Consider the following 24,445-nt stretch of genomic DNA (forward strand, 5'->3'; position numbering starts at 1 on the left):
GACAGGGTTTCTCTGTGTAGCCCTGGCTGTCCTGGAACTCACTCTGTAGACCAGGCTGGCCTCGAACTCAGAAATCCGCCTGTCTCTGCCTCCCAAGTGCTGGGATTAAAGGCTTGCGCCACCACTGCCCGGCTTGGCCAAGAGTTCTTATGTGGCCAAGAGTGATCTTGAGTCCCTGATCCTGATGTTTCCACCTCCTAAGTGTTAGGATTATAGGCATATACCTGACTTAAAACCCTAAACAGCAGCAGCAACAACAGCAAAGCCAGGATCTTGTTATATTACTCAGGCTGGCTTTTAACTTAGGATCTTTCTGCTTCAACCTTCTGAGTGCCAGAATTACAGGTGTGTACTACTGCTCCAGATGAATTTTAGTTGACACATGGTATTTGTATGTATTTATAGGATACACTAAGATATCCAATGCACATATGCAACATATAAAAATTAAACAGAATTTGTATTTCCTCAAACATTTATCACTTCTCTGTGTTGGAAACTTTTGAGACCTTTCAGTTGTTTCAAAATATATAATAAGCTGCGTGTGGTGGCTCACACCTTTAATCCCAGCACTCGGGAGGCAGAGACAGGTGGATGGGCTATACAAAGAAACCCTGTCTTGAAAAATTATATATATATATATATATATATATATATATATATATATATATATTAAAGCCTGTGTCTATAGCTCAGGAAGTGAGTGCTGGCCTAATATGTACAAAGCCCTGGGTCTACTCTCTAGCACTGCCAACAAAACCAAATCAAGCCACTAAAACTTATATGTACATCTATATAATAAATTATTGCAGATTATGATTACCGTATTGTGCTATAAAATTCTGAAATTAACATATCTCCTTGTCCTTTGGTACCTGCTATCCAATATCCTTCTACTCCATCCTCCCTAACCTTCCCAGACTCCAGTGATCACTAGTCTATTTATATGAGGCAAACTATCTTAGGTTCTACATATTTAAAAAAAATCTTCATCTGTCATAGAATTCTATTATTGTAGACTACAATATAAATTAATTACTTACAAATGTGAAACTAAAGATTATTTAGAAAGTACAAGCCTGGTTTTATCTTATTTATTTATTTATTTAGATTTTTGAGACGGTCCTGTCCTGGAACTTGCTCTGTAGACCAGGCTGGCCTCAAACTCCGAGATCCACCTGCCTGTGCCTCCCAAGGGCTGGGATTAAAGGTGTGTGGCAAGTCTGGCTTTATAATTACCAGATTCAACTAACATAAAGTTACTTTGTTAGATTCCCCATAAACATTTGCTTTCAGTGTCTGTAGTATCTTGTCCCAGGCTGGTGAGCACACACTTTGTGGACTGCATTCTGGAGAGCAGTGGCATAGACCACTTTAGAGCACCAATGTCTCGCTGCATGTTAAACCAAATAGACTCTCTACCAGGGACCTCAGTCTCACCTAGCTCTAACAAATAATCTCTCACACCCAAGCAACTACCTGCATTTTTTTTTTTTTTTGGTTTTTTCGAGACAGGGTTTCTCTGTATAGCTCTGGCTGTCCTGGAGCTCACTCTGTAGACCAGGCTGGCCTTGAACTCAGAAATCCACCTGCCTCTGCCTCCCAAGTGCTGGGATTAAAGGCGTGCGTCACCACGCCCGGCAACTACCTGCATTTAATCTACCTTTCCCCTTCTCTGTTTACCCAAAGTGAACATCTCACATATGCTTATATCCCAATTGAGACACACTCCTTTGTAAGATTTCCTAGAACAACCTCACCTAATTTTTACACCTTTGGTATTAGTAAAGGTTCACATTATTTATATTGTTTCCTTCAATAAAGTATAAATTACTTCAGTGCAAAGTCTGATTTTATCCTAAATATAAAAATGCCTAGAAAAAGTGAAATGGATACCAGGCAATAGAAAGTGTATGGGAACCTTCCTGGCTAAGAGTTTATGTATATGGGGAGAGAAAAGCGCTGTGGTAGTACTTCTTACTGTGGAAAATTGCATTCACCTCTCTTCTCTTCCCTGCTATCTCATTTTCTTACCAGGCCCATCTCAATTAACTCTGGATCCTAAAACAGCTCATCCCAATCTGGTGTTATCCAAAAGCCAGACCAGTGTGTGTCACTGTGATGTTAAGCAGGTAATGCCTGATGATCCAGAGAGGTTTGATTCAAGTGTGGCTGTACTGGGCTCAGAAGGCTTCACCTCTGGAAAGTGGTACTGGGAAATAGAAGTAGGAAAGAAGACAAAATGGACAATTGGAGTCGTCAGAGAGTCCATCATTCGGAAGGGGAGCTGCCCTCTGACTCCAGAGCAAGGGTTCTGGCTTCTAAGACTAAGGAACCAAACAGATCTAAAGGCCCTGGATTTGCCCTCACATAGTCTGAATCTGGGTGATCTCAGGAGGGTGGGTGTGTACCTGGATTATGAGGGAGGGCAAGTATCATTCTATAATGCCACAACCATGACCCATCTTTACACCTTTAGTAGTGTTTTCCAGGAGAAACTTTTCCCCTACTTGTGCCCCTGCCTTAATGACGGTGGGGAGAATAAAGAGCCGTTACACATCGTACATCCACAGTAATTAAGTTATACTACTGTATAAATTCAGAGCTTTATTAAAGTATTGAAATAGTTTACCAGTTTCACTGGATTCTCTTTCCAATTTATGGGGAACTCTGAACTAATGAAAGCAGGATTCACCAACCGACTTACATTTCAGTTTCCTACACAGATTTTGCTGGAGCCATTCAAGATAACATTCTTCTTCTAAGACACAAGAGTACCCCGAGTATAGTCTTCATGTCTTGTTTCTGGAGCAAAGTGCAACTCGATTCTGTGATGCTTGGGAACCCTTTTTGAATGAGCCGGAAAGATATTATTACTGGCTGCCAGCATGATTTTAAGAGGATGGATTTTCACATCTGTACTCTAATTCCTGTTAAATTATCTTTTTTCCCCCAGGGCTGGGATTTAATTATAAAATTACATCTTTTTTTTCCAAAACATGTTGCTTTAAATGGAAATTTGTTCCAGAGACTTAAAAGTAGAAAATGGCCTCAAGTGGTTTATATAATCTTGTCTTCCTGAAATTCTCTCAACATATTTTTGGTCTATTAAATCTCGGGCTCCTTTTCCCTCTTTCAGTTCCTTCCTCCTGCTTTATTAGTAAGAGGTACCTATTTGTCCTATAGTAAAACAGATCCACATTTCCACCTGTGCTTGACTCTGCCTATGTTTTAATAAACAGTATTTTCACCCCACTTTCCTCCATGTTTATTCTTCAGCTCGTTCCTTCTTTCTAGGTCTAGAGTTCTCAATATCCACAGCACTCTTGGTGAAATGACCCTACTTCCTCTCGTTGAAATGCCCTTCCTGAAACTGCTTTTACATACAACATGTATACATTTATAACAGATGATTTTAGTAACTAGCATGACACGATTAAAATGCTACATTTAAATCTTACTTGTTTTTGATAATGGGATGTATTAAAATATTGTATTTTTTCACTTATGAGTATGTGTATGTTTCCAAGTATGTGCCACACAGATGCAGGTGCCTGTGGGGTTCCAAAGAGGATGCTGTGTCCCTTACAGCTGGAGTTATAAGTGGTTGTGAGCTGCCTGATGTGGCTGCTGGAAGCAAACATGGGTCCTCTGAAAGAGCAGTGAATACTCCGAACCACTGAGCCACTTGTCCAGTCCCTTCCTGTGACTTCTAAGGACTTCACTTCAATCAGAAGGTCATGAGGATTCATTTTGAGTCTGGAATCTTGCTTGGTTATCCCCTATCAACAAACATACTTTTCTTAATTATTAAAAAACATTAAAAATACATAATAATTAAGGCAGGTGATAGATATGTACAGGTTTTCTGAGAATAATAAAAGATACTAATTAACAACTAAGCTTTAGAACACAAACATAAAGAACCCTGGTGACTCCTGTGTGCCTCTTTCAGAAGTCAGGTCTTTATTCCTCTATGAGGAGACAGGGCTGGAGAGATGGCTCAGCGGTTAAGAGCATTTCCTGCTCTGGCAGAAGACCCAGGTTTGATTCTCAGAACCCATGAGGCTTCTAACAACCATCTGTAGTTTCAGTTTCAGGGGATCTAATACTTTCTTCTGCCTCCCTCCGGTTCCTGAACACACGAGGTGTACATACCCAGGCACACACACACACACACACACACACACACACACACAAAGAATAAGTAAATGATAATGTTTTATATAAAAAACTTTGAAAAATAGAAACTATCGCTGCTTTTCCTATACATGCATATTTCATTTTTTATTTTGAAAATTCATGTATTCCTAAAATATATATTTTCATTTGACCACTTCTTTTTGGGGGGGGGGTTGTTTCGAGACAGGGTTTCTCTGTGTAGCCCTGGCTGTCCTGGAACTCACTCTGTAGACCAGGCTGGCCTCGAATTCAGAAATCTGCCTGTCTCTGACCACTTGTTTTGAACTTGAAAATAAATAATATGGTGGTATTTTTCTTCCTGAGCTTTTTGGAAATTCAGAATTACAATTTTCAATGATGTATTATTTTCCTCATCCATGGCTATAGTTTCCCAATAGACAACTGTAATCTGAAAATATCATGAGAAATACCAGACATAAATGATTCTTTCAGTTAACACTGTGGTTCTGAGCACTGAGGGTACAACTCAGTGGCAGAGAGCTTGCTTATCATGTATGAGGCTCTGGGTTCAACCCCCAGCACTGCATGAATAAACAAATCTCCATTTCTCAGTAGTATGATAAAATCTTATGCCTTCCTGCTTCTCCACAATGTATATACTAATTGTGTCAATTATTCTTGTGTTCAATATATTCTTGTAATTGTTCTATTTTATTAATTGTCAATATCTTTCCTCACTTAAAAATTAAACTTTGTCATAGCTATATACGTACAGTGGTGAAAGCACTATATAGTACATGTAGGGTCAAGTATCATTAGCTTCTGGCATCCACTTGGGATGTTGAAATGTATCCCCTGTGCATAAGGAGGACTATTGTATTTTGTAGTGTAAAAATGCATTAGTTTGGATTACTAGAGGGGAAAGGCAGTTACTGCCAAGCCAGATGACCTGAGTTCAATCCCCAGGACCCACATGGGAGGTGAACTGACACCTTGAAGCTGTCCTCTGACCTCTACATGCAAACCATTTCATTCCTCAAATTAAGAAATAAATGTAGCCGGGCGGTGGTGGCACACACCTTTAATCTCAGCACTTGGGAGGCAGAGGCAGGTGGATTTCTGAGTTTGAGGCCAGCCTGGTCTACAGAGTTAGTTCCAGGACAGCCAGGGCTACACAGAGAAACTGTGTCTCGAAAAACCAAGGAAAGAAAGAAAGAAAGAAAGAAAGAAAGAAAGAAAGAAAGAAAGAAAGAAAGAAATGTAATTTTTAAATTTAAAGATGAGATGGCAATTTAAATACCCAGTGTACAGTGATCATTTTTATTTTTCCTTTTTGTGATCATTGCTATTAGCAATTAAGTTGCCATAAACACTCGATGTGTACGTATGGGAGTAAGAGTTTCCCTAAGTGTGTATCTGATAAATGTTTGGTGACATTAGACACATTACTTTAGTTAAAGCTGAAGTGTTGATCAACGTGATAGTACAGGATGTACATTCTCACTAGGAATTTCTGAAACTCTGCCTTTGCCAATCCACTTTTCATTAATAAGTGGTCAATACACAATAGTATCTTGTGGTTTTAATTTGCATTTTCCTAACTACTATGTGATTAGTCATCTTTTCGAGTGTTTGTTGGTCATTTGTGGGTCTTTTACAGAAAAGTCTATTCAGGTATTTGCTAAATTTTCTGATCATTTCTCTCTTAATGTCTCATAAGGCTACTTATATATATATACTAATCCTTTGTTGATTATTTGCACTGCAGATACCCTCCCCACTTTGTGACTTATGTATACTCACTCTAATTACGGTGACTTTGATGAGAAGTTTAATAGAGTCAAACATTTTTTTTTTTCTGTCATACTTAACACTATGTCTCAATTTAAAAAAATCCTTTGCCTGGGGCCAAAACATCCTCTTGTGTTCTGTGTGTCTTGAGATTATTTGCCTTCCATATTTAAGTGCTCACTGGTTCACACAAAAAATAACAAGCATGAGTCTGTATGCACCTAACTGTAGAATACAAAGATTTTAGACATATAAGAATGACTTGATACACCCAGAACATTTTTACATGGGTTTCCTACTGACAGAGAATCATACCGTATGAGTAATTTGACCCAATAAACATACAGAATCTTGTATTCTAGAATACCAGCGAGCTTCAGAACATTCCTTTTTAAAGATAAAACCTTACTGGCCATATACTTCCATTATAAAGAAAAATGCTAACAAACTTCAAAAGATGTGATCAAACAGACCATTTTAATGCAGATAAGCCACAAATAACTATATTTAGAATTAGAAAATCATACATATTTGGAAATTTTAAAATATATCAGTATATATTGTTGAGGGTTGGTCTCTTGCTATGCTAAATACTGGCCCTAGTTACCCACAGGGATGAGGATATTCTCACATAGACCCAAGTGATGCTATGTAACCTCCCCCACCACACACAAAATATTCCTTGAATAAATATGCCTTAGTGAATAAAGATGCCTATAGCTGTGAAGAAGATAGGTAAATGGGGTTTCAGTTCCTGGGCTTGGGGGTCTAAGGAGAGACCACAATGAGGGAAGAAGAGAAGGTGGAGAGAGGAGAAGATGCCATGGAGTAGGTGAGTCATGAAAACACGGCCATGAAGGCTGGCCAATTGGAGTCACGAGCTGCCCAGATGGAACATGGAAAGTCCCAGGGTTATTGATGGGGAAGTAGACATGATATAGCATGGAGAGCAGATATCTACTCAGCTCTACTGCCTTTAAGGTTTATTAGAAATATAAAGGTTTCGCGTCTTTTATCTGGGAACTGAATGATCAAAGGTGGGGTAGAAACCCCCAATTGAGATTAAATACTTAATACAACAGTGTATGGCCATGCGCGCCTATCATGTTCACATTTAGTTAGGGGTTGATGCATAGGATCACAAATCTGAGGCTAACCTATGAATCCTATGCAGACCTTCTAAAAAACAAACAGACAAATTCAAATAACCCACTGTACAAAATGTTATACTGAAATCAGAGTAGGTTAGACGGAGCGATGAGAAACAACATCTCAAAAAAACTGTCACCCTCAGTTTAAGAGGGACTTCATAGCCTGGCCCTAGGGGCGTGTATAGAAAAACAAAGGACTAGAGCTCATTCTTCTTCCTTCCTTCCTTGTGCCCCCCTCCATATTTACTCACTGGAAAAGGAGCCCGGGCCTTGCACTGCACTCTACCAATGAGTTACAGCCCCTGTCTGTCCAGTGTTTCAGTTAAAGAACTTAAGAAAACAGGCTGGAGGTGGTAACTTAGCTGGTGGAGCAAGTGCTTGCCTAGCATACACAAAACCCTGGGGGAGGGAGGAGCTCTAACAGGTCCAAGCATGGCAAACATGGCGCTGCCAGCAGATCTTGCCTTCCCTCTCCCTTGCAAAACTGTTGGATTCCCTTATTTAGGCACTTCCACATTCCTAAAACCAGCCACCAGGGTTTCCTTATTTGGCTACTTCCTTATATGTGACTCATTCCTGGGGCTGACCATCAAGGTTCAGCTACCAAAACTCATACTTTGGCTACATCAACATGTCCAATCAGGACTTACCAACTCATCCCAGCACAGACCTCCTCCTCTCTCCTTAAAAACTGTTCCTATGCTGGGTGTGGTGGCGCACGCCTTTAGTCCCAGCACTTGGGAGGCAGAGGCAGGCAGATTTCTGAGTTTGAGGCCAGTCTGGTCTACAGAGTGAGTTCCAGGACAGCCAGGACTACACAGAAAAACCCTGTCTTGAAAAACCAAAAAACAAACAAACAAACAAACAACAACAACAACAAAACAAACTGTTCCTACAAAGACACCCGCTGCTGTCTTCTCCCAATCCAGAGGCACCCACCACCACCACCACCACCACACAGTCCACTTGTCCCTGGTAAAGTCGAGCTGGGTTGGAAGCTCTGGGACCCAAAGGGACGGTAGGAGCTTCATCTGTTCCCATCCCAGGTCCCTGTCACGTTGCCACAGCCCCCCCATAGAGAGAGCTGTGACCATCAGTCATGTAGGGGCAGCACCCCCTAGACCCTGTACATGTAAATGAGGCATCCCTAACATCTCAGACCAAGCCAATAGGAAGCACCTACTGTCAGAACCCAATTTAGCCCAAAACTATATATAAGATTCTATCCAGGAATAAAGGAATAAAGGAGTGTGTGTGTGTGTGTGTGTGTGTGTGTGTGTGTGTGTGTGTGTGTGTCTTAGGGTGGTTTTACTGCTGTGAACAGACACCATGACCATTGCAAGTATTACAAAGGGCAACATTTAATTGGGGCTAGCTTATAGGTTCAGAAGTTCAACCCATTATCATCAAAGCAGGAGCATGGCAGCATGCAGGCAGGCATGGTACAGGCAGAGCTGAGAATTCTATCTTCATCTGAAGGCTGCTAGCAGAATACTGGCTTCCAGACAGCTAGGATTAGGGTTTTAGATAGAGCCCACTCCCACAGTGACACACCTACTCCAATAGGACCATACCTTCTAATAGTGCCACTCCCTGGGCTGAGCATAAGCAAACCATCACAGTGTGAAAGAGAATTACTCTATCGCCTGAGAGCATCTGTTGTACAGGAGCTGTTACACTTCCTGAGAAGATAAGGCTCCAGAAGCTTTTGGAGCTAATTTCGTCGCTAGAAGCTCTCCTACACCTCACTCAATAACCAGCCCTCCACCAGCTCAGCTCAGTGCAGGGTCTGGGAGCGACAGTGGTGGCTGCAGCAATGGTCCCAGTTGCACTTTCCCCTCCCTGCTCTTTCCCCTTTGCTTGACCGCTCTTGCCAGGCTGGGCTGGAGACTTCCACGAATACCGTCTGGTACACAGACTGGCATCTGAGTGTTCTCTGCTGACTCTAAGGCCCTTTCACTGGGTCCCATCCTCAACAGTATGTAAACTGGACATAGTGACATAGGCCCGTGATCTGTGATAAGTCTGATGGAATTGGCAGGAGAACCAGAAATTCAAAGCCATATTCAGTTGAAGTTCAAGGCCGGACAGACAAGAGACTGCCTCAAAATAAAAAAAAAAAGATATGATATAGGGGAGTGGTAAGATGGTTCAACTAACAACAACAACAACAACAACAACAAAAAGATGGTTCAACTGGTAGAAAGCTCTTTCCACCAATCCTGACCACCTGAGTTCAATCCCTGGAACTCACCCCCCCTCTCTCTCACACACACCCCAAAATAAGTACAAGCAAAATGATACTATCACTACATTTAAAAATAATTCTTAGGATTGGAAAGATGGCTCAGGGTTTAAGAGCACTGACTACTCTGTCAGAGGACCCAGGTTTGATTTCCAGCACCCACATGATGGCTCATGTGATGGCCTTACCCCAGTTCATTGTCCTCTTCTTGCTTCAGTGAGCCTGCCCGGAAACTCTAGCAGTTGAATCAGCATGTTACCAAATGCGGAGGTCCAAGACATCCTATATTATATGAAACTGTCTTTAAACTTTATATATTATTATTACTCAGGATTTAAAACTCACCAGGTCCTGCTACCTTTGTCCTCCACAGCTTTCAGCGTCTCTTTGCCTGCTTCCCGAGGCCTTTCCCGCCCTTTCCCCTTGAGAACCAATCATCAAGTTTAGCTTTGGACCAATCAGCGGTCTTCTCTTAAGCCCCGCCCAGGATCCCCGGTAAGTGGCGCCATGTTCCAGGGGCAGCGCGGTTGGTTCTGCGGCAGTGTCAGTCAGGACCTGAGGCAATTCTGGGGTAGGAATGGGCGGGGCAGGACGCGGGAGCCAGAGCATCCTCCTGTTGAAGCCCCCAGCCAGGGGCCCGCCTGCCTTACTCGGTGCTCAAGTGTGCTCTTGCCTCCACAGAGGACGAAGGTGGGATGGTCAGCGACGCGCAGGCCGCCGACTTCCTGTTCAGCTGCGATGCCTCGCACCCTGACACGCTGAGGTACTCCAGGGCCACCTTAGAGCCTTTTCTGTCATCGTGTGCCCAAGAATGGAACTAGCTGCCCAGTTATCAGCACTGGGGAGCAGCGAGTTTGCAGCCCTAGATATGGGGATAGCATTTTCTTTCCCTTCCTTCCGCCCTGGTCTTCTACCTTGGGTCTCTAACGGAACCCTGGTTTTGAGTTTTTGAGTGTCTAGCTGTCACGTGGAAACTTGTAGGCGCCTCCTGCTCTGTCTGTAGGTCCTGCACTTTGTAACTTTGCAAGCTGAAAACCTACCCACCCATTACCTTTTTTTTTTTTTTGTCTTAGCATACCAGGTTATGGGATTGATTTCGGGCATGTGTCAACAGTCGGGCTTTCTGGCATCTTGACCAGCAAGTTCTAGCATGAGTGAATGGGTGCCTAAGACCATGGAACAGCTTCAATAATGGTACTTTTCCTTATTGTTGCTGTTTTACTAGCCCCATAATCACTCCAGGACTGTTACAAGAACTTGACCCTGCCTCCATCTGTGCTCTGCCATCTCCCTTAATAATTGCTGCCAACTGTTTATTGAGCAGAGATCTGCCCCTGGCCTGCTACCCCTACTCCTTAAGATTTAGACTTAGCTAATGCCTCTTTAAATTTCCATGTCTTTCATAGTCTGTTTAGTCAACCTTAAGTGTCCTTATGGCTCCTTCATGTGTGTTTTTGTTCTAACATCTTTTGTCTCTTTTTTTCACAGGCCTAGAAAAAAAAATGTTTTCTGCATGTGAAGGCTTCTCTGACTGTGTGCCCACTCTTTACCTCAGAATTAATTTCTTTTAATGAGTAAAAGAGACTCATGACTCTTGGAAGACTATGAGTAAAACACATTTGGGCTGTTGGCTTGCAGTACACTGTTGATGGCCAACTAGTTACTATCTTAAGATTCTCCTCCTCCTCCTCTTCTTCTTCTTCCTCTTCTTCCTCCTCCTCTTTCTCCTTCTCCTTCTCTTTCTCCTCTTCCTTCTCCTTAAGGCAGGGTCTCTCATTTATTTACTTATTGTGCATTGGTGTTTTGCCTGAATGTCTGCATGTATGTATGTATGTATGTATGTATGTATGTATGTATGTATGTATGAGGGTGTTGGGTTACCTGTAACTGGAGTTACAGACAGTTGTGAATTATCATGTGGGTGTTCAGAATTGAACATAGATTTCCCAGAAGAGCAGCCAGTGCTCTTAACCACTGAGCCATCTCTCCAGCCCCTGTTTTAAGTCTTTTATAAATTCATACAACCATTTACCAACTCTAAAGCCAAGATTTGCCTACACTTAGGTCCCCAAACTGGGAAATGTCTTATGCCTGAAATTGATCCATTCTTGGCAGGAAAGAAGAATACATCATAAATGTATGCTCTAATGCTTGCAGTCTCCTACTTCCAATCTTTGATTTACTTTTGAAAGTTTGAATACATTCTTGTTTATTTCATAACCATAGACTTCCTCTCTTCTAGAATATATCAGAGCCTCGAGTACATAGAAGATAATGCTACAGTTTTTCATGCCTACTATCTCGCTGCAGTAGCTAATACTGAAATGAAAAATTCAGTGGCCTTAGGTCATTTTGTTCTTCCTCCTGCATGTCTGCAAAAAGGTTAGCAAAGACCATAAAGCCATCAGTTTGCCAAACCCAGCCAGTCCCTAGTAAGATAACCAAATTTAATCTGAACAATCTCTGTTCTCAATTGGACATTATGTGGCTTGATTTTTAGCTTTTGGGGGTGTTTTTTGTCTGTCTGTTTATTTATTTTTATTTTTGACAGTGTCTCACTCCATATCCCAATCTTCTGAGTGCTGCGATTGTAGGTGTGAGCCACTCTACCCACAGAGATGTTTGAATCTGGACTTGGAATCACATACCTTGAATGAATATTCTGGCTTTCTCCATCCACACATTCATTTAGCTTTCTTTGTTTGCAAGGTCACAGCCGCAGTGTGGAAATCCACTAGTGCATAAGGCAGAGTCAGAAATTACCCTCCAAGGAAAGTGCTCACCAGCTAGGATCCAACACTTAGGATTTTTTATTTGTTTGTTTCGAGGCATGGCCTTACTGTGTAGCCCTGGTGGGTCTGAATCTCACTATATAAGCCAGGCTGGCCTCAAACAAAATGTGTATTACCACACCCAGTGTTTTGTGAACTAACATGCTATTGACTTCCAAGTGATTTTGAGGTCATAGATTCAGGTATATGACATATGGTGAGGATTTAATAAATGTGTTCTTTACTAGTGTTGAATCTCTTCATTCTAATATTTCTTTAAATGCTATATATATATATATATATATATATATATATATATTCTTCTGGAAGGGCATGTGGTGTTCTTAACCTCTGAGCCCTTTCTACACTCAGGTTTTTTTGGTTTGGTTTGGGGTTTTTTTTGTTGTTTTGTTTTTTTTTTTTTTTTTTTTTTTTTGGTTTTTTGAGACAGGGTTTCTCTGTATAGCCCTGGCTATCCTGGAACTCACTTTGTAGACCAGGACTAAACCTCTCTCTTTTTCATTCTTGGGAGAGGATCTTGTTATGTCATTCTGGCTGACCTGGTACTAATTTTGTAGCCCAGGGTAGCCTCAAATTCATAACTGTTCCCTTGCCTCAGCCTCCGAGTGTCGCGATTATAGATACACACCATCATGCCCGTAAGCTTTTTTTTTCTTTTGATACAAGTTATCTTAGGTATCCCCAACTGGCCTTAAATTCCCTTCAAAAACTTACCTTCAAGGAGCTTGTATTATAGAATGACTACCTGGTTTGTTAACCTTATTTTAAATTATCAGTCCTATTTAATATTTGAGTGTTACACACAGAGACATCACACACCAAGGAAAAAAACTATAGTAATGATTCACATAATGTACTGAAATCATTTGGAGAAAGAATTGGAAATTTTAATTCTTAGGCTTTTCAATGCTCTGATTCAGTAGGAATTTGGGTTTTAAACAAATATCTTTTTCTGTTGTTGTTTTGGTTTTTTTTTAATCTCTTAAAACCTTTTTTTTTATTAGATATTTCCGTTTCCGATATCATCCCCTTTCCTGGTTTCCCTTTTAAATGTGTATCTTAAGAGGTTATTTTGATTCAAGTAAACATGACTTACAAGTTTCAGACTTTATACAAAATACAGAAATTACTTTTTAAAAAGTATTGGACTTGTTTTTCTCACTACAGAAATACGAAGAAAAATTGGTAGTTTTATTTGGGAACAAGATGAAAAATTTCAGATAGAAAAGGTAAGAGGAAATTAAAATACTTAACTGGGATATACAGTTTCAAAAATTTTGAAGGTTGCCAGGCGGTGGTGGCGCACACCTTTAATCCCAGCACTCGGAAGGCAGAGGCAGGCAGATTTCTGAGTGGGAGGCCAGCCTGGTCTACAAAGTGAGTTCCAGGAGAGCCAGGGCTACACAGAGAAACCCTGTCTCGAAAAAAAATTTTTTTGAAGGCAGTTTAATCTGTGACATATGCATCAACGGTCTAGATTAAGGAATCTAAACGGAATGCTTTTATTGAACATTACCTTTGATTGAACATTATTTTTACATAATACATTGAAGTATTTTGTATAAATGAAACTATTCATTAGGAAACTTGAGTGCTGTTGGTGGTGTAGCTCTGTTGGCAGAATGTTTGTTTCACTTGCAAGAAGACTTGGATTCCATCCTCGGCACTTAAAAACCAGATATGGCAGCATATGCTTGTAATCTTAGCATTTGGGAGGGAGAGGCAGGAGGATTAGATGTTTAAGAAAGCCTGTCACTGATACTGGAATGACCATTCAGTATGCTTAGTCTGTTGTGATATAATAAGTACACAACATTCTCTAGACCAGGCTGGCCTCAAACTGAGAGATCCACCTGCCTCTGGGATTAAAGGCATGCGCCACCACTGGCCAGTTAGTTGCTAAATTTTAAGCTGTGATTTCTTTTGCAATTTACAGCATGACAGAATGGCATCAAGTAATAAGGAGAACATTGAACCAACACCAGAACACGAACAAGAACTGTCCACAAGGTATTGGTTACTATGTGTCATGGCTGCTCAAAGTAAATGTGGAAACTTTGAGTTTGATTGTGTATTTATCTTACTTTCACAGTTCCTCTGAGATTGACATTATCATCTCTGTTCTCATGTATAGACAAAGAGATCTAAGATTAAAAAGATTTATTTGTTCAAAGTCATACAAACTCTTACAAAAAAGAAAAGAAGTGAGTCTTGAGTGATGGCTCGCTGGTTAAGAGAACTTGCTGCTCTTACAGGGGCCCTGGGTTTGGTTCCCACACCCACATGGTGGCTCAGTCATCAGTTATTTCAGTTTCAGGGGACCTGGCACCCTCTTCTGACCTCCAAGAGTTCCAGGCACACATGTGGTGTGCATACATACATACAGGCAAAGTACTCATGCACATAAAATATAAATAATTAATAGTTAAAGAGAAGGTGATGATGAAATATTGATGACTCATGTAATGTTGATCAACTTCTGGCCTCTACACGCATGCTCACATGTGTACACACAATAAAATGCAAACACACATCATACAGGACAACATGCCAGGCATGGTACATTTTAGCTGAAATCTTGGCATTAGAGGGATAAAATGAGCAGCAGGCTAGCCTCGGCTACTTAGGCCACATAGGAAGATGCTGTTGAGTTGTTTTTTAAAAACAAAAACAAAAACAAAGTTTAATTATGTCAATATACCCTATGATTCTGATTTTTCTTTTTCTTTCTCTCTTTTTTTTTTAAAGATTTATTTATTTATTATATGTAAATACACTGTAGCTGTCTTCAGACACTCCAGAAGAGGGCACCAGTTTTCATTACGGATGGTTGTGAGCCACCATATGGTTGCTGGGATTTGAACTCAGGACCTTTGGAAGAGCAGTCAGTGCTCTTAACCACTGAGCCATCTCGCCAGCCCGATTTTTATTTTTCAATTTTCTTTTTTTTAATTAAGAATTTCATTGTGAGCTGGGCGTGGTGGTGCACACCTTTAATCCCAGCACTTGGGAGGCAGAGGCAGGTGGATTTCTGAGTTTGAGGCCAGCCTGGTCTACAGAGTGACTTCCAGGACAGCCAGGGCTATACAGAGAAACCCTGTCTCGAAAAAACCAGAAAAAAAAAAAAAAAAGAATTTCATAGTGCATGTTATGCGTTTTTAAAATCCAATCTACCTGACTTCCCTTCCCTCTAACTCCTTAATCCCCCTCCCAATCTCATGTATTCTCTCTCTGTAAAGTCTTGGCTGTCCTGGAACTCACTGTGTAGACCAGGATGGCTTCAGACTGACAGAGACTCTCCCTCTGCCGCTGCCTGCTCACACTGGGGTTACAGGTGTGCACCACTGCACCTGGTGCTTCTTCCTCCTTTTAAAATCCTGCTGTGTCTGCTTAGTGTGCATGGGTACAGAACCATCTACTGGCAGCCTTTCAGGGGCTGCATCCCTGAGCAAATCCTCCCTCTTATAGCAGATATCTATGGCAACAGCTTCTCAGCTGGGGTTGGGCCTTCATGAGCCCTTCCTGCTCATCTTGGATTTTGGCTGGCTTGATTTTGTGATAGTCCTATGCTTGTGGTGATAGCCACTGTGAGTTCATGTGTTCAGCAGCCCTACCCTGTTCTTCTGCAGACCTCCACTACTTCTGTAGAGCCTTTTCTTTATGAAACCACCAGATGGTGCAATATGAACATAAATAGAATATATTCTGAAATATCTGCATGAAGCACTACTTACTGATAGTAAGCACATACTCTGGTATGTTATTATTGAACATTTGCAGAGCACAAGGCATTTGTGAGACAAGCAGGTCACAATATTTCTTTTCCTGTTTTCTTTTGGTTTTTTGTTTGTTTGTTTGTTTGTAACAGAGCCCTGGTTGTCCTGGACTTCCTTTGTAGACCAGGCTGGCCTCAAACTCACAGAGGCCCACCTGCCTCTGCCTCCCAAGTGCTGGGATTAAAGGCGTGCGCCACTGTGCCTGCTGGTTCACAATATTTCATTTGATTTTCACAGCTTGTATATGCAATGAGCCCTGTTCATTTTACAATTGAGAATAAATGAGAATATAAATCTGGAAAGCTAAATAATTCATTCAGTTTTATTCAGAAAGAACAGCTGAATTTGAAACCATATTTAGATCTGAAGTCCAAACTCTCAACCACTGTGCTATTTTCTCTTCACAGAAAGTTCTCAAATTTTAAAGTCACATATACTTTAAATTTTTAGGTTTGTTTGTTTGTTTGTTTTGAGACAGGGTTTCTCTGTATAACCCTGGCTGTCCTGGAAGTCACTCTGTAGACCAGGCTGGCCTCGAACTCAGAAACCCGCCTGTCTCTGCCTCCCAAGTGCTGGGATTAAAGGCGTGCGCCACCACCGCCCGGCTTTTATGTTATTTTAAATTGTCTTAAAATAAACATGACAGGCTGAGGATGTAGCTCAGTTGTTAAGTGACTATCGAGTGTGCATGGACTTTGGGTCTTATGCCTAACACTACACAAGCCAGGCATACAGTGCATGCCTGTGATCATAGCAGCCTGGAGGTGAAGGCAGGATTAAAAGGTCAAGGTTATCCTCAGTTATATAGCTAGTTTGAGGCCAAAATTTAAAAAAATTATACAAAGGCCAAAATTTAAAAAAAAAATGTAAATCCATTTAATTCACAAAAATAAGACATATAAAAAAGAATAAAGGAAATTTAAATTAGGAACAATTTTACTCATTAGCCTATGTCTTTCCTGTCTTACCACAAGATACACAATTGGTAGAGCTGAGGTCATCTTGAAGTCTCTTGGCTTTGCATTTAATATTCTATTAATAATTTCCCATAAGATTGAAAACCTTATTTAATGTTGTGCCTCAGTGTTAGGACTGACTTTTAGAAACCAAAGCTATGCTGGGCGTGGTGGCACACGCCTTTAATCCCAGCACTCGGGAGGCAGAGGCAGGCGGATTTCTGAGTTCGAGGCCAGCCTGGTCTACAGAGTGAGTTCCAGGACAGTCAGGGCTCTACAGAGAAACCCTGTCTCAAAAAAACCAAAAAGAGAAGAAAAGAAAAAAAAGAAACCAAAGCTATAAATTCAGAAAAGGAGTAAACTGGAAATGGCCCTGCAGCATTGAGCTTTCTGAGGAAGGAGAGTCTTACAACCATGATGGGGCATGGTTACCTTGAGTGGGAAAGCATTATGAGGGACAGAGCATCCCACCAGAGGCAGCATAGAGGGACTTGAGGTAGGAGAGCAATGGAGACCGTTAGAGCTTGGTATCAGAGACAACACAGCAGGACCTTAAAGGACAAGATGATTTCCTTTAAACCTGGGAGGAGGGTCACATTGTTGCCAACATATGACAGAGGAGAGTGAAGGAGAGACAGAAAGTCAGAAATCCTTTACTTGGAGGTGTGGGGAGCCATAGCTTGGAGCTGGTTGCAGGGTAGGCATCAGAGCTATTTGTCCCATGCTCCATCTTACTTGTTAGAGTAAAGGGGAGTGGTCTGGCTTGTGTCACAGTGCAGAGCTTGTCAATTCTTTACCTCAGAGGACAGATGGTGGAGATGTGTGGTCTGATTTCTTCTAAGCTGCTATCTTGTCTTAAATATGCAGGTCCATATTTAAATATGCCCATGATCTAAGGCAAAGCTTATTTCTTTAAGTCAGGAGTTACTTCAGAATCTCATTGTACTTGGTGGTATCCCCTACCTTGGTTTTTTATTTGTTATGCTGACCTCTGGAGTATTGTGCTAGTTAATAGTCTCAATAATTTGAGTACTGAGGAGCGTAAGTCCTGTGACCATTTATAGAGTCGACTGTGCTTTTCTTTGGCATATGTAAGATGGTATATGTGTATACATATATGTATTGGTGGTTATGTATGTATATAATAAATTATTTTACATTTTTTATAATGCTGGGATTAAACTCAGACTTATGGATGCTAGGCAAAACCCCTACCACTGAGACATATATTCCTAGCCCTATTATAAATTATTATTGCGCTTTGGGGATTATTGAGATGACTCAGGCCTCTGTATATTCAATAATTGTTTAATTTGTGAAGTAGCTAAGAAAACCAGAAATAGGGGCTGGAGAGTTGGCTCAGCAGTTAAGAGCACTGACTGCTCTTCTGAAGGTTCTGAGTTCAAATCCCAGCAACCACACTGTGGCTCANNACCATCCATAATGAGATCTGACACCCTCTTCTGGTGTGTCTGAAGACANCNACAGTGTACTCACATATAATAAATAAATAAATCTTAGAAAGAAAGAAAGAAAGAAAGAAAGAAAGAAAGAAAGAAAGAAAGAAAGAAAGAAAGAAAGTCGGGCATGGTGGCACACACCTTTAATCCCAGCACTCGGGAGGCACAGGCAAGCGGATTTCTGAGTTCAAGGCTGGCCTGGTCTACAAAGTGAGTTCCAGGACAGCCAGGGCTACACAGAGAAACCCTGTCTCAACCCCCCCCCCCAAAAAAAAAAGAAAGAAAAAGAAAACCAGTAATAGCTGTATGTGCCCTAGACTTTCTTAGCTTCACAAAAGAAAGCTCACAATTAACGCTTTTTATGATGTAAGAATAAGACCAGATTAAAGAAGTATTAAATTATTGTATACATCGTCTAGCATTGTTCTCATTTGTAATATAAATTTAAAAATCAAATATCAATGTGACTTTCTGAATGCTTCCTTTTTATAGTGCAGAGAATCCTCTCACAAGGACTCCAGTTATAGAAAAGCAGATGTGCTTCCCCCTTCAGAATTATCCAGTGAACAACATGGTGACAGGTAAAATGAAGTAATGATTAGAGTAACCTCAGCTAGGGAGGAAGCAAGGGGACTGGGTAGAGCAGAGCTTTACTGAGCAGAGCCTCTTCTTGTTCACGGTGATAAAAGAGGCACCATTCATCTGCTCAGACAGTGCACTGCAGAATGGACCAAGCTTGGGCTTCGTGGTTTCTGTGCCCACACAGAGGTCTCTAGGTTGGAGGGAGGCTTACTCCTGCTTGCATGAGACAGTTGCCATTTATTCCTGACATTCAGGCATGAGTTCTTCTAGCTTAGTGTTTATAGTACTGGAGGTTAAACTTAGGGCCTCCTACATGCCTAGAATCAAGCTCTTCATGGAGCCAGAGACAGCTGGGTCCTTTCTGTGACTGGACACCAACCACATAATGTGAAGCCTCCCTTTTCCTCTGAGACCTCGAGGAAGGAACCCCACCCCACCCCACCTCCAGCTAGAGGCTTGAACTCTGCTCAGAGCCCCTGAGGTTCACAGACACCTGCAGCTAGCTGTTCTCTAATTTCCAGGCAAGAGGCAAGGAAATGGGTAGTAAGCAGGATCTATGACCAACACCCTCAGCTGGCAGCTCACCTTCCCAGGTGAGCACCCTGTTTGCTAGGGATTGAGAGGCAGCGTCTCAGAAGGATGCTGGTCAGTACTGAAAGTGGAAGGCTACCACAAGGTCTTGTGGGCCAAGCATGAGCTAGATGTAACATTTCATTATCACATTTAATAACTCTATCTCAAAGGATACTGTACCATCCCCCTTAAAGCCCAAGCCTGACACTTCTCATTAAGCACAAATTATACCACTAGGTCTCTTTAGTTGTTCTGTTGAGGGCAGTGATCCTGCCTGGCCTGCTAAAACTGACAAGAGTCTAGGCTCTGGACCTAACAACTTTAGTAATGTTGTTACTGTTTGTCTCTCCCTCCCTTGAAAGAGTTAAGTTCAGTGACTGTTAAGTTTCTAAGAATAGCATGAATTGAGGTCTTTGGTTCTAGAAAGCACAAGCTGGAGCTCTATGTTAGAGCAGGGCTTCTTGGCTTGGGCACTTGAGAACAACTGCTAGCCAAGTTGTTCTCTGGGCAGAGATGGACGAGTGTCCGCCTTGAGCGCAGTTGTAAGGTGTTTCCCACTAGGTACCAGCCAGACAGCTTCTTCCTCCAACTGTGACAACCAAAAATAAATATCCCTAGACTGTGTCAGGTGGCCCCCAAAATAGTGGGGTTTTTTCAAAGCTGCTTTTTATCATCTCCTCAGTTTGATATCAGTTATTGTCCACAATAAGATATTCTAATTGATAAGTTACCTATGTGATAAGTAGAGAAAAGAATCACTAACAACTTAAATACCTTACTGGCAAGAAGAATTCCAATAATTAAATTGAGAATCCAAAATACGTACTATTTCCATATCTATTGGTAAGTAGCAAATCTTTTCAGAAATTAGCAATTTAAAACACTGGCCATGGGGCTGGTGAGATGGCTCAGCGGTTAAGAGCACTGACTGCTCTTCCGAAGGTCCTGAGTTCAAATCCCAGCAACCACATGGTGGCTCACAACCATCCATAAGAAAAATCTGATGCCCTCTTCTGGAGTGTCTGAAGACAGCTACAGTGTAAACACATATAATAAATAAATAAAATCTTAAAAAAAAAAAACACTGACCATGTAGCTGTTGTGGGTACTAGTTTCTATAAATACAAGCATTTGTAAATACAAACTGAGCAAGAGGAGTACTGTGAATTTGTAGCCTGGGTTACAAAGTGAGTTTCAAGCCATCTTAACTCCAGTGTTGAGAGTCTATCTCCAAAAAAACAAGACAAAACAAGCCTAGGGAGCTGGGCATGCAGCAGGGCATGCAGCTGGGCATGCCGCTCAGGTGCTGGTATTTGCACAAGGCTTGGGTTTGCTCCTCAGCGAGGATCCTTAGGCAAAACATTTATTTATTTATTTATTTATTTTTATTTATTTACATGGATTTTTTTATTTTACAAAAAAATGCATATGAGTATTTTTTGTACATTTTTGCCCGCATGCTTGGTATCTCCAAAGACAAGAGGAGACCATCGGAGTTATAGACAGTTGTGAGCCACCATGTGGGCACTGGGAATCAATCTTGGGTCCTTTGTGAGAGCAGCCAATACCTTTAGCCATTGAGCAATCTCTCCAGCTCCCCACATGGGGGTTTTCAGAAAGTGTATTCAAAACATTGTAGCTTATTTCTCTCCAAGTGAGAGGTCCAAAAGTAATAGCACATCCCAGCACTTAGGAAGCAGAGGCAGGCAGATCTTTGAGTTTGAGATCCACCTGATCTACAGAGGAGTTCCAAGACAGCCAGGGCTACCCAGAGAAACCCTGTCTCATCCAAGACAGAAGTCAATCCTACTCAAAAGTGACCTGCCAACACATAGACCAGCCCAAGTAGGAAGTGCTCAGGGCCTACACGACAATTTGTGAATACAAAGAGGCAGGGATCACTCAGTTAAGGCCTTCTTAGAGGCTGGTCTATGTGAAACAGCTCTCACCTCACAGAGGATAAAAGGTTATTTATTGTAGCTGCAAGTGAGTGACCATGATTTAGGATTCAGGTTTCCCCAAATTTCATGCTCCAACATGGTAACTGTTTTATGAAGTTTTTGCTGTATTTTTTTTTAAAGATTTATTTATTTATTTATATGTAAGTACACTGTAGCTGTCTTCAGACATTCCAGAAGAAGGAGTCAGATCTTGTTACGATGGTTGTGAGCCACCATGTGGTTGCTGGGATTTGAACTCAGGACCTTCGGAAGAGCAGTCGGGTGCTCTTACCCGCTGAGCCATCTCACCAGCCCAGTTTTTGCTGTATTTTTAAATTTTACCTATCACTATTGTGTATATGTGCCTGCTGGCACATGATGTAGGTGTATGGACTCATGTGCCACAGTGTACATGTGGAGACCAGAGGTCACAATCCTGAGGAGTTGGTTCTCTGTACCATGTGGACCCTAAGACCGGACTCCGTTAACCAACCTTAGCAGCAGTGACTGTATTACTGAGCCATCTCACCTGCCTAGAAACAGGCATTATCTAAAATAAAGCTTGCTTTGTCTGTAGCCCCAAGAGTTGCTGTAGGACTAATTTGCTCTGGACTGGCTATAATTTTTTTTTTTAATCTTTGACATGGTGCATCAGGTTAACTCATTACTCAGGTCACGCACACACACACACACACACACACACACACACACACAGGAGTGGAATGAGATAAGGAGTGATTAGTAGGACTCATACCCAAGACCTCATGTGTGCTAAGCAGGCATTCAGCCAATAAGCTATACCAAATGACCATTTTTCTACCATTAAAAGAAAACCATTAATGTGCTCACATACATTAAAAATAAATAAATAAATAAATAAATAAAACACCATTTTCCCCCCCAAAAAGGAAAATGAGGTGAAAATTTAAAGAAAACTATAAGCAGTAAGAGAGTGATGATAGTTGATTCTGACTAAGGCCAAGTCCTAGCCAGCAACTGTGCTGAGATGAGACAGGTAGACTGTGATACAATGCCAAAAGCTGGACTGGCCCAGCAGTGTCCTTGGTCTCTCTTTGTAACATTCATCCTTCCAGGGTGTGGGGCGGGACCTTCCAGAATGAGGAGTCTTATGATCTGCCATCAGTTAGAAAAGGTTAGTTAGATGTTTTATGATGACAGTGTAAAAAAGTAAGTCTCACCGGGCATGGTGGCGCACGCCTTTAGTCCCAGCACTTGGGAGGCAGAGGCAGGTGGATTTCTGAGTTTGAGGACAGCCTGGTCTACAAAGTGAGTTCCAGGACAGCCAGGACTACACAGAGAAACCCTGTTTCAAAAAATCCAAAAAAAAAAAAGTAAGTCTCCTCAAATGGGATAAAAGCTAGGTTTTTAGAGACCTTAAGTGATTATGGTCTAGAAACAGATTCAGTGTGGTAACATTTGATAAAGTTTTATAGTAATTGAACAAAGACGATCATATAGAAGATACTTTTTTTTTTTTTCTGGTTTTTCGAGACAGGGTTTCCTCTGTGTAGCCCTGGCTGTCCTGGAACTCACTCCGTAGACTAGGCTGGCCTGGAACTCAGAAATCCACCTGCCTCTGCCTCCCAAGTGCTGGGATTAAAGGCGTGTGCCACCATGCCTGGTCTTACAAGATACTTTTTAAATTTGTTGGTGGGAACCAGCTGTGCAGGGAATTTGTCACAGCCCTCAGGTGCTGTCTATGGTGTCCTTAGCCTTGGGGTTGGTAGAAGCTCAGGGCCTGCTAAGTTTTACCTACTGGTCACAAAGATGTCATCTTGCACACAGAGTTGGAGAGGGGTGTCAGTAAATAAGCGGTAACATGTTGGCCTCTCTGCAGTCAGAAGTTCTGACGAGTTAGTCAGCTTCACAGAAGGTGCTGTTTCTGTTTGGAAAACTTCTGTTGACGATGACCAGACATCAGGAGGGTCTGGAGATAATTGAATTCCTGTGAGCTGTCTGGGAGAAATTATAGTCTATACCTTGGGGAAGAGTTACAAACCAAAAACTGGGATGAAAGCTGAGATGCATCATGTTATCACACTTATCCTTGTAGGGATATAGTTGCTAATTAATTTTGTATTTCTTTCCTGGATGCCTTTAAAACCTTACATAGTGTATGTGTGAGGGGGTCCCTGCAGGTTATCCAGGCAGGGGAGCCAACCCCTGGAAGAGATGAGAATGAGAACCCAGTGTAAATTGACTTCATCAACCTGATCAGACTCCGGGGAGTCTAAAACCAGACAGGTTATTGTAGGCATATTTAAACACAGTAAAATTTGGAAAAGGATCTCAGGCAACAATAATTCCCATAATTCCAATTCCAGATGCACCATAAAGTGTAGGGTGTGATCACATAGCAGCTCTTACAAAGTACATGTGACCATGAGGGTGGGTTCTACAGCTGAAAGGCCTAGAATCTACTGTGGTCTCTGACTGATAGCAGAGGTCAGCAGGCCATAAAGTACATGTGACATCTGCCCTAAGGACAGGCAATGGTCTAGGGAGGGAAGAACCTGGAATAATCATTCTGAAGAATTTGGATGAGGTCTGTCCCTTCAGATAGCAAAATGGTCACCAGGCCAATAGCAACCTTCACTCTCAGCATTCTGGATGGAAAGCAGGGATTTGATTTTCTCTCTTCCACTGAGGAAACACTCTGTGTTAACGTTCCTGGGTCTCTTAGTGCTACTCTGTGAGTACAAGGCCCTAGTGCCCTCTACATATGTGTACAGTAAGCATTTAGAAACAATCACACAGTGCATGTGTGCACTACATGTTTAGAAACTTTGGGTAGTGTCTGTGCAATGAGCCTTTTCTCCACTTGTTACACATGCTTCCCCATCAGGCAGAGATCATAGGTACACATGGAATATCGTAGAAGTGCTTCAGAAGAGCTAATGAAGTAGATGCCCATGACTGAAATAGATCAAAAATACTAATCTCTATGGCTAGATTCATAATTTCAAACTACATTACTAAAACAAGCTATATGCATAAATTTTCTAGCTATTGATG

The 24,445-nt window shown here is 41.6% G+C and overlaps 3 protein-coding genes across 3 annotated transcripts in view; 2 read left to right on the top strand and 1 right to left on the bottom strand.

The window, feature by feature from the left end:
* Trim69 (tripartite motif containing 69) overlaps window positions 1-2,640 on the top strand; it is a 21,133-nt gene extending 18,493 nt beyond the window's left edge. The window contains exon 7 of the mRNA XM_021193471.1: window positions 2,038-2,640. Within this exon, the coding sequence (XP_021049130.1) occupies window positions 2,038-2,576 (539 nt within the window). The 3' untranslated portion in view covers window positions 2,577-2,640. The remainder of the gene's footprint in view (window positions 1-2,037) is intronic.
* Patl2 (PAT1 homolog 2) overlaps window positions 1-9,742 on the bottom strand; it is a 71,436-nt gene extending 61,694 nt beyond the window's left edge. Inside the window, exons 1-2 of the mRNA XM_021193469.1 lie at window positions 9,689-9,742; window positions 2,708-2,846 (exon numbers count right to left, since the gene is read on the bottom strand). The gene's annotated coding sequence lies outside the window, so the exon portion shown is untranslated. The remainder of the gene's footprint in view (window positions 1-2,707; window positions 2,847-9,688) is intronic.
* Window positions 9,743-9,836: 94 nt separating this feature from the next.
* Window positions 9,837-24,445, top strand: part of Terb2 (telomere repeat binding bouquet formation protein 2) — an 18,054-nt gene continuing 3,445 nt past the window's right edge. Inside the window, exons 1-6 of the mRNA XM_021194992.1 lie at window positions 9,837-9,901; window positions 10,012-10,093; window positions 11,573-11,712; window positions 13,290-13,351; window positions 14,059-14,132; window positions 18,807-18,895. Of these exons, the coding sequence (XP_021050651.1) occupies window positions 9,838-9,901; window positions 10,012-10,093; window positions 11,573-11,712; window positions 13,290-13,351; window positions 14,059-14,132; window positions 18,807-18,895 (511 nt within the window). The 5' untranslated portion in view covers window position 9,837. The remainder of the gene's footprint in view (window positions 9,902-10,011; window positions 10,094-11,572; window positions 11,713-13,289; window positions 13,352-14,058; window positions 14,133-18,806; window positions 18,896-24,445) is intronic.

This window comes from Mus pahari, chromosome 3 (assembly GCF_900095145.1).
Source record: "Mus pahari chromosome 3, PAHARI_EIJ_v1.1, whole genome shotgun sequence".
Lineage (NCBI taxonomy): Eukaryota > Metazoa > Chordata > Mammalia > Rodentia > Muridae > Mus > Mus pahari.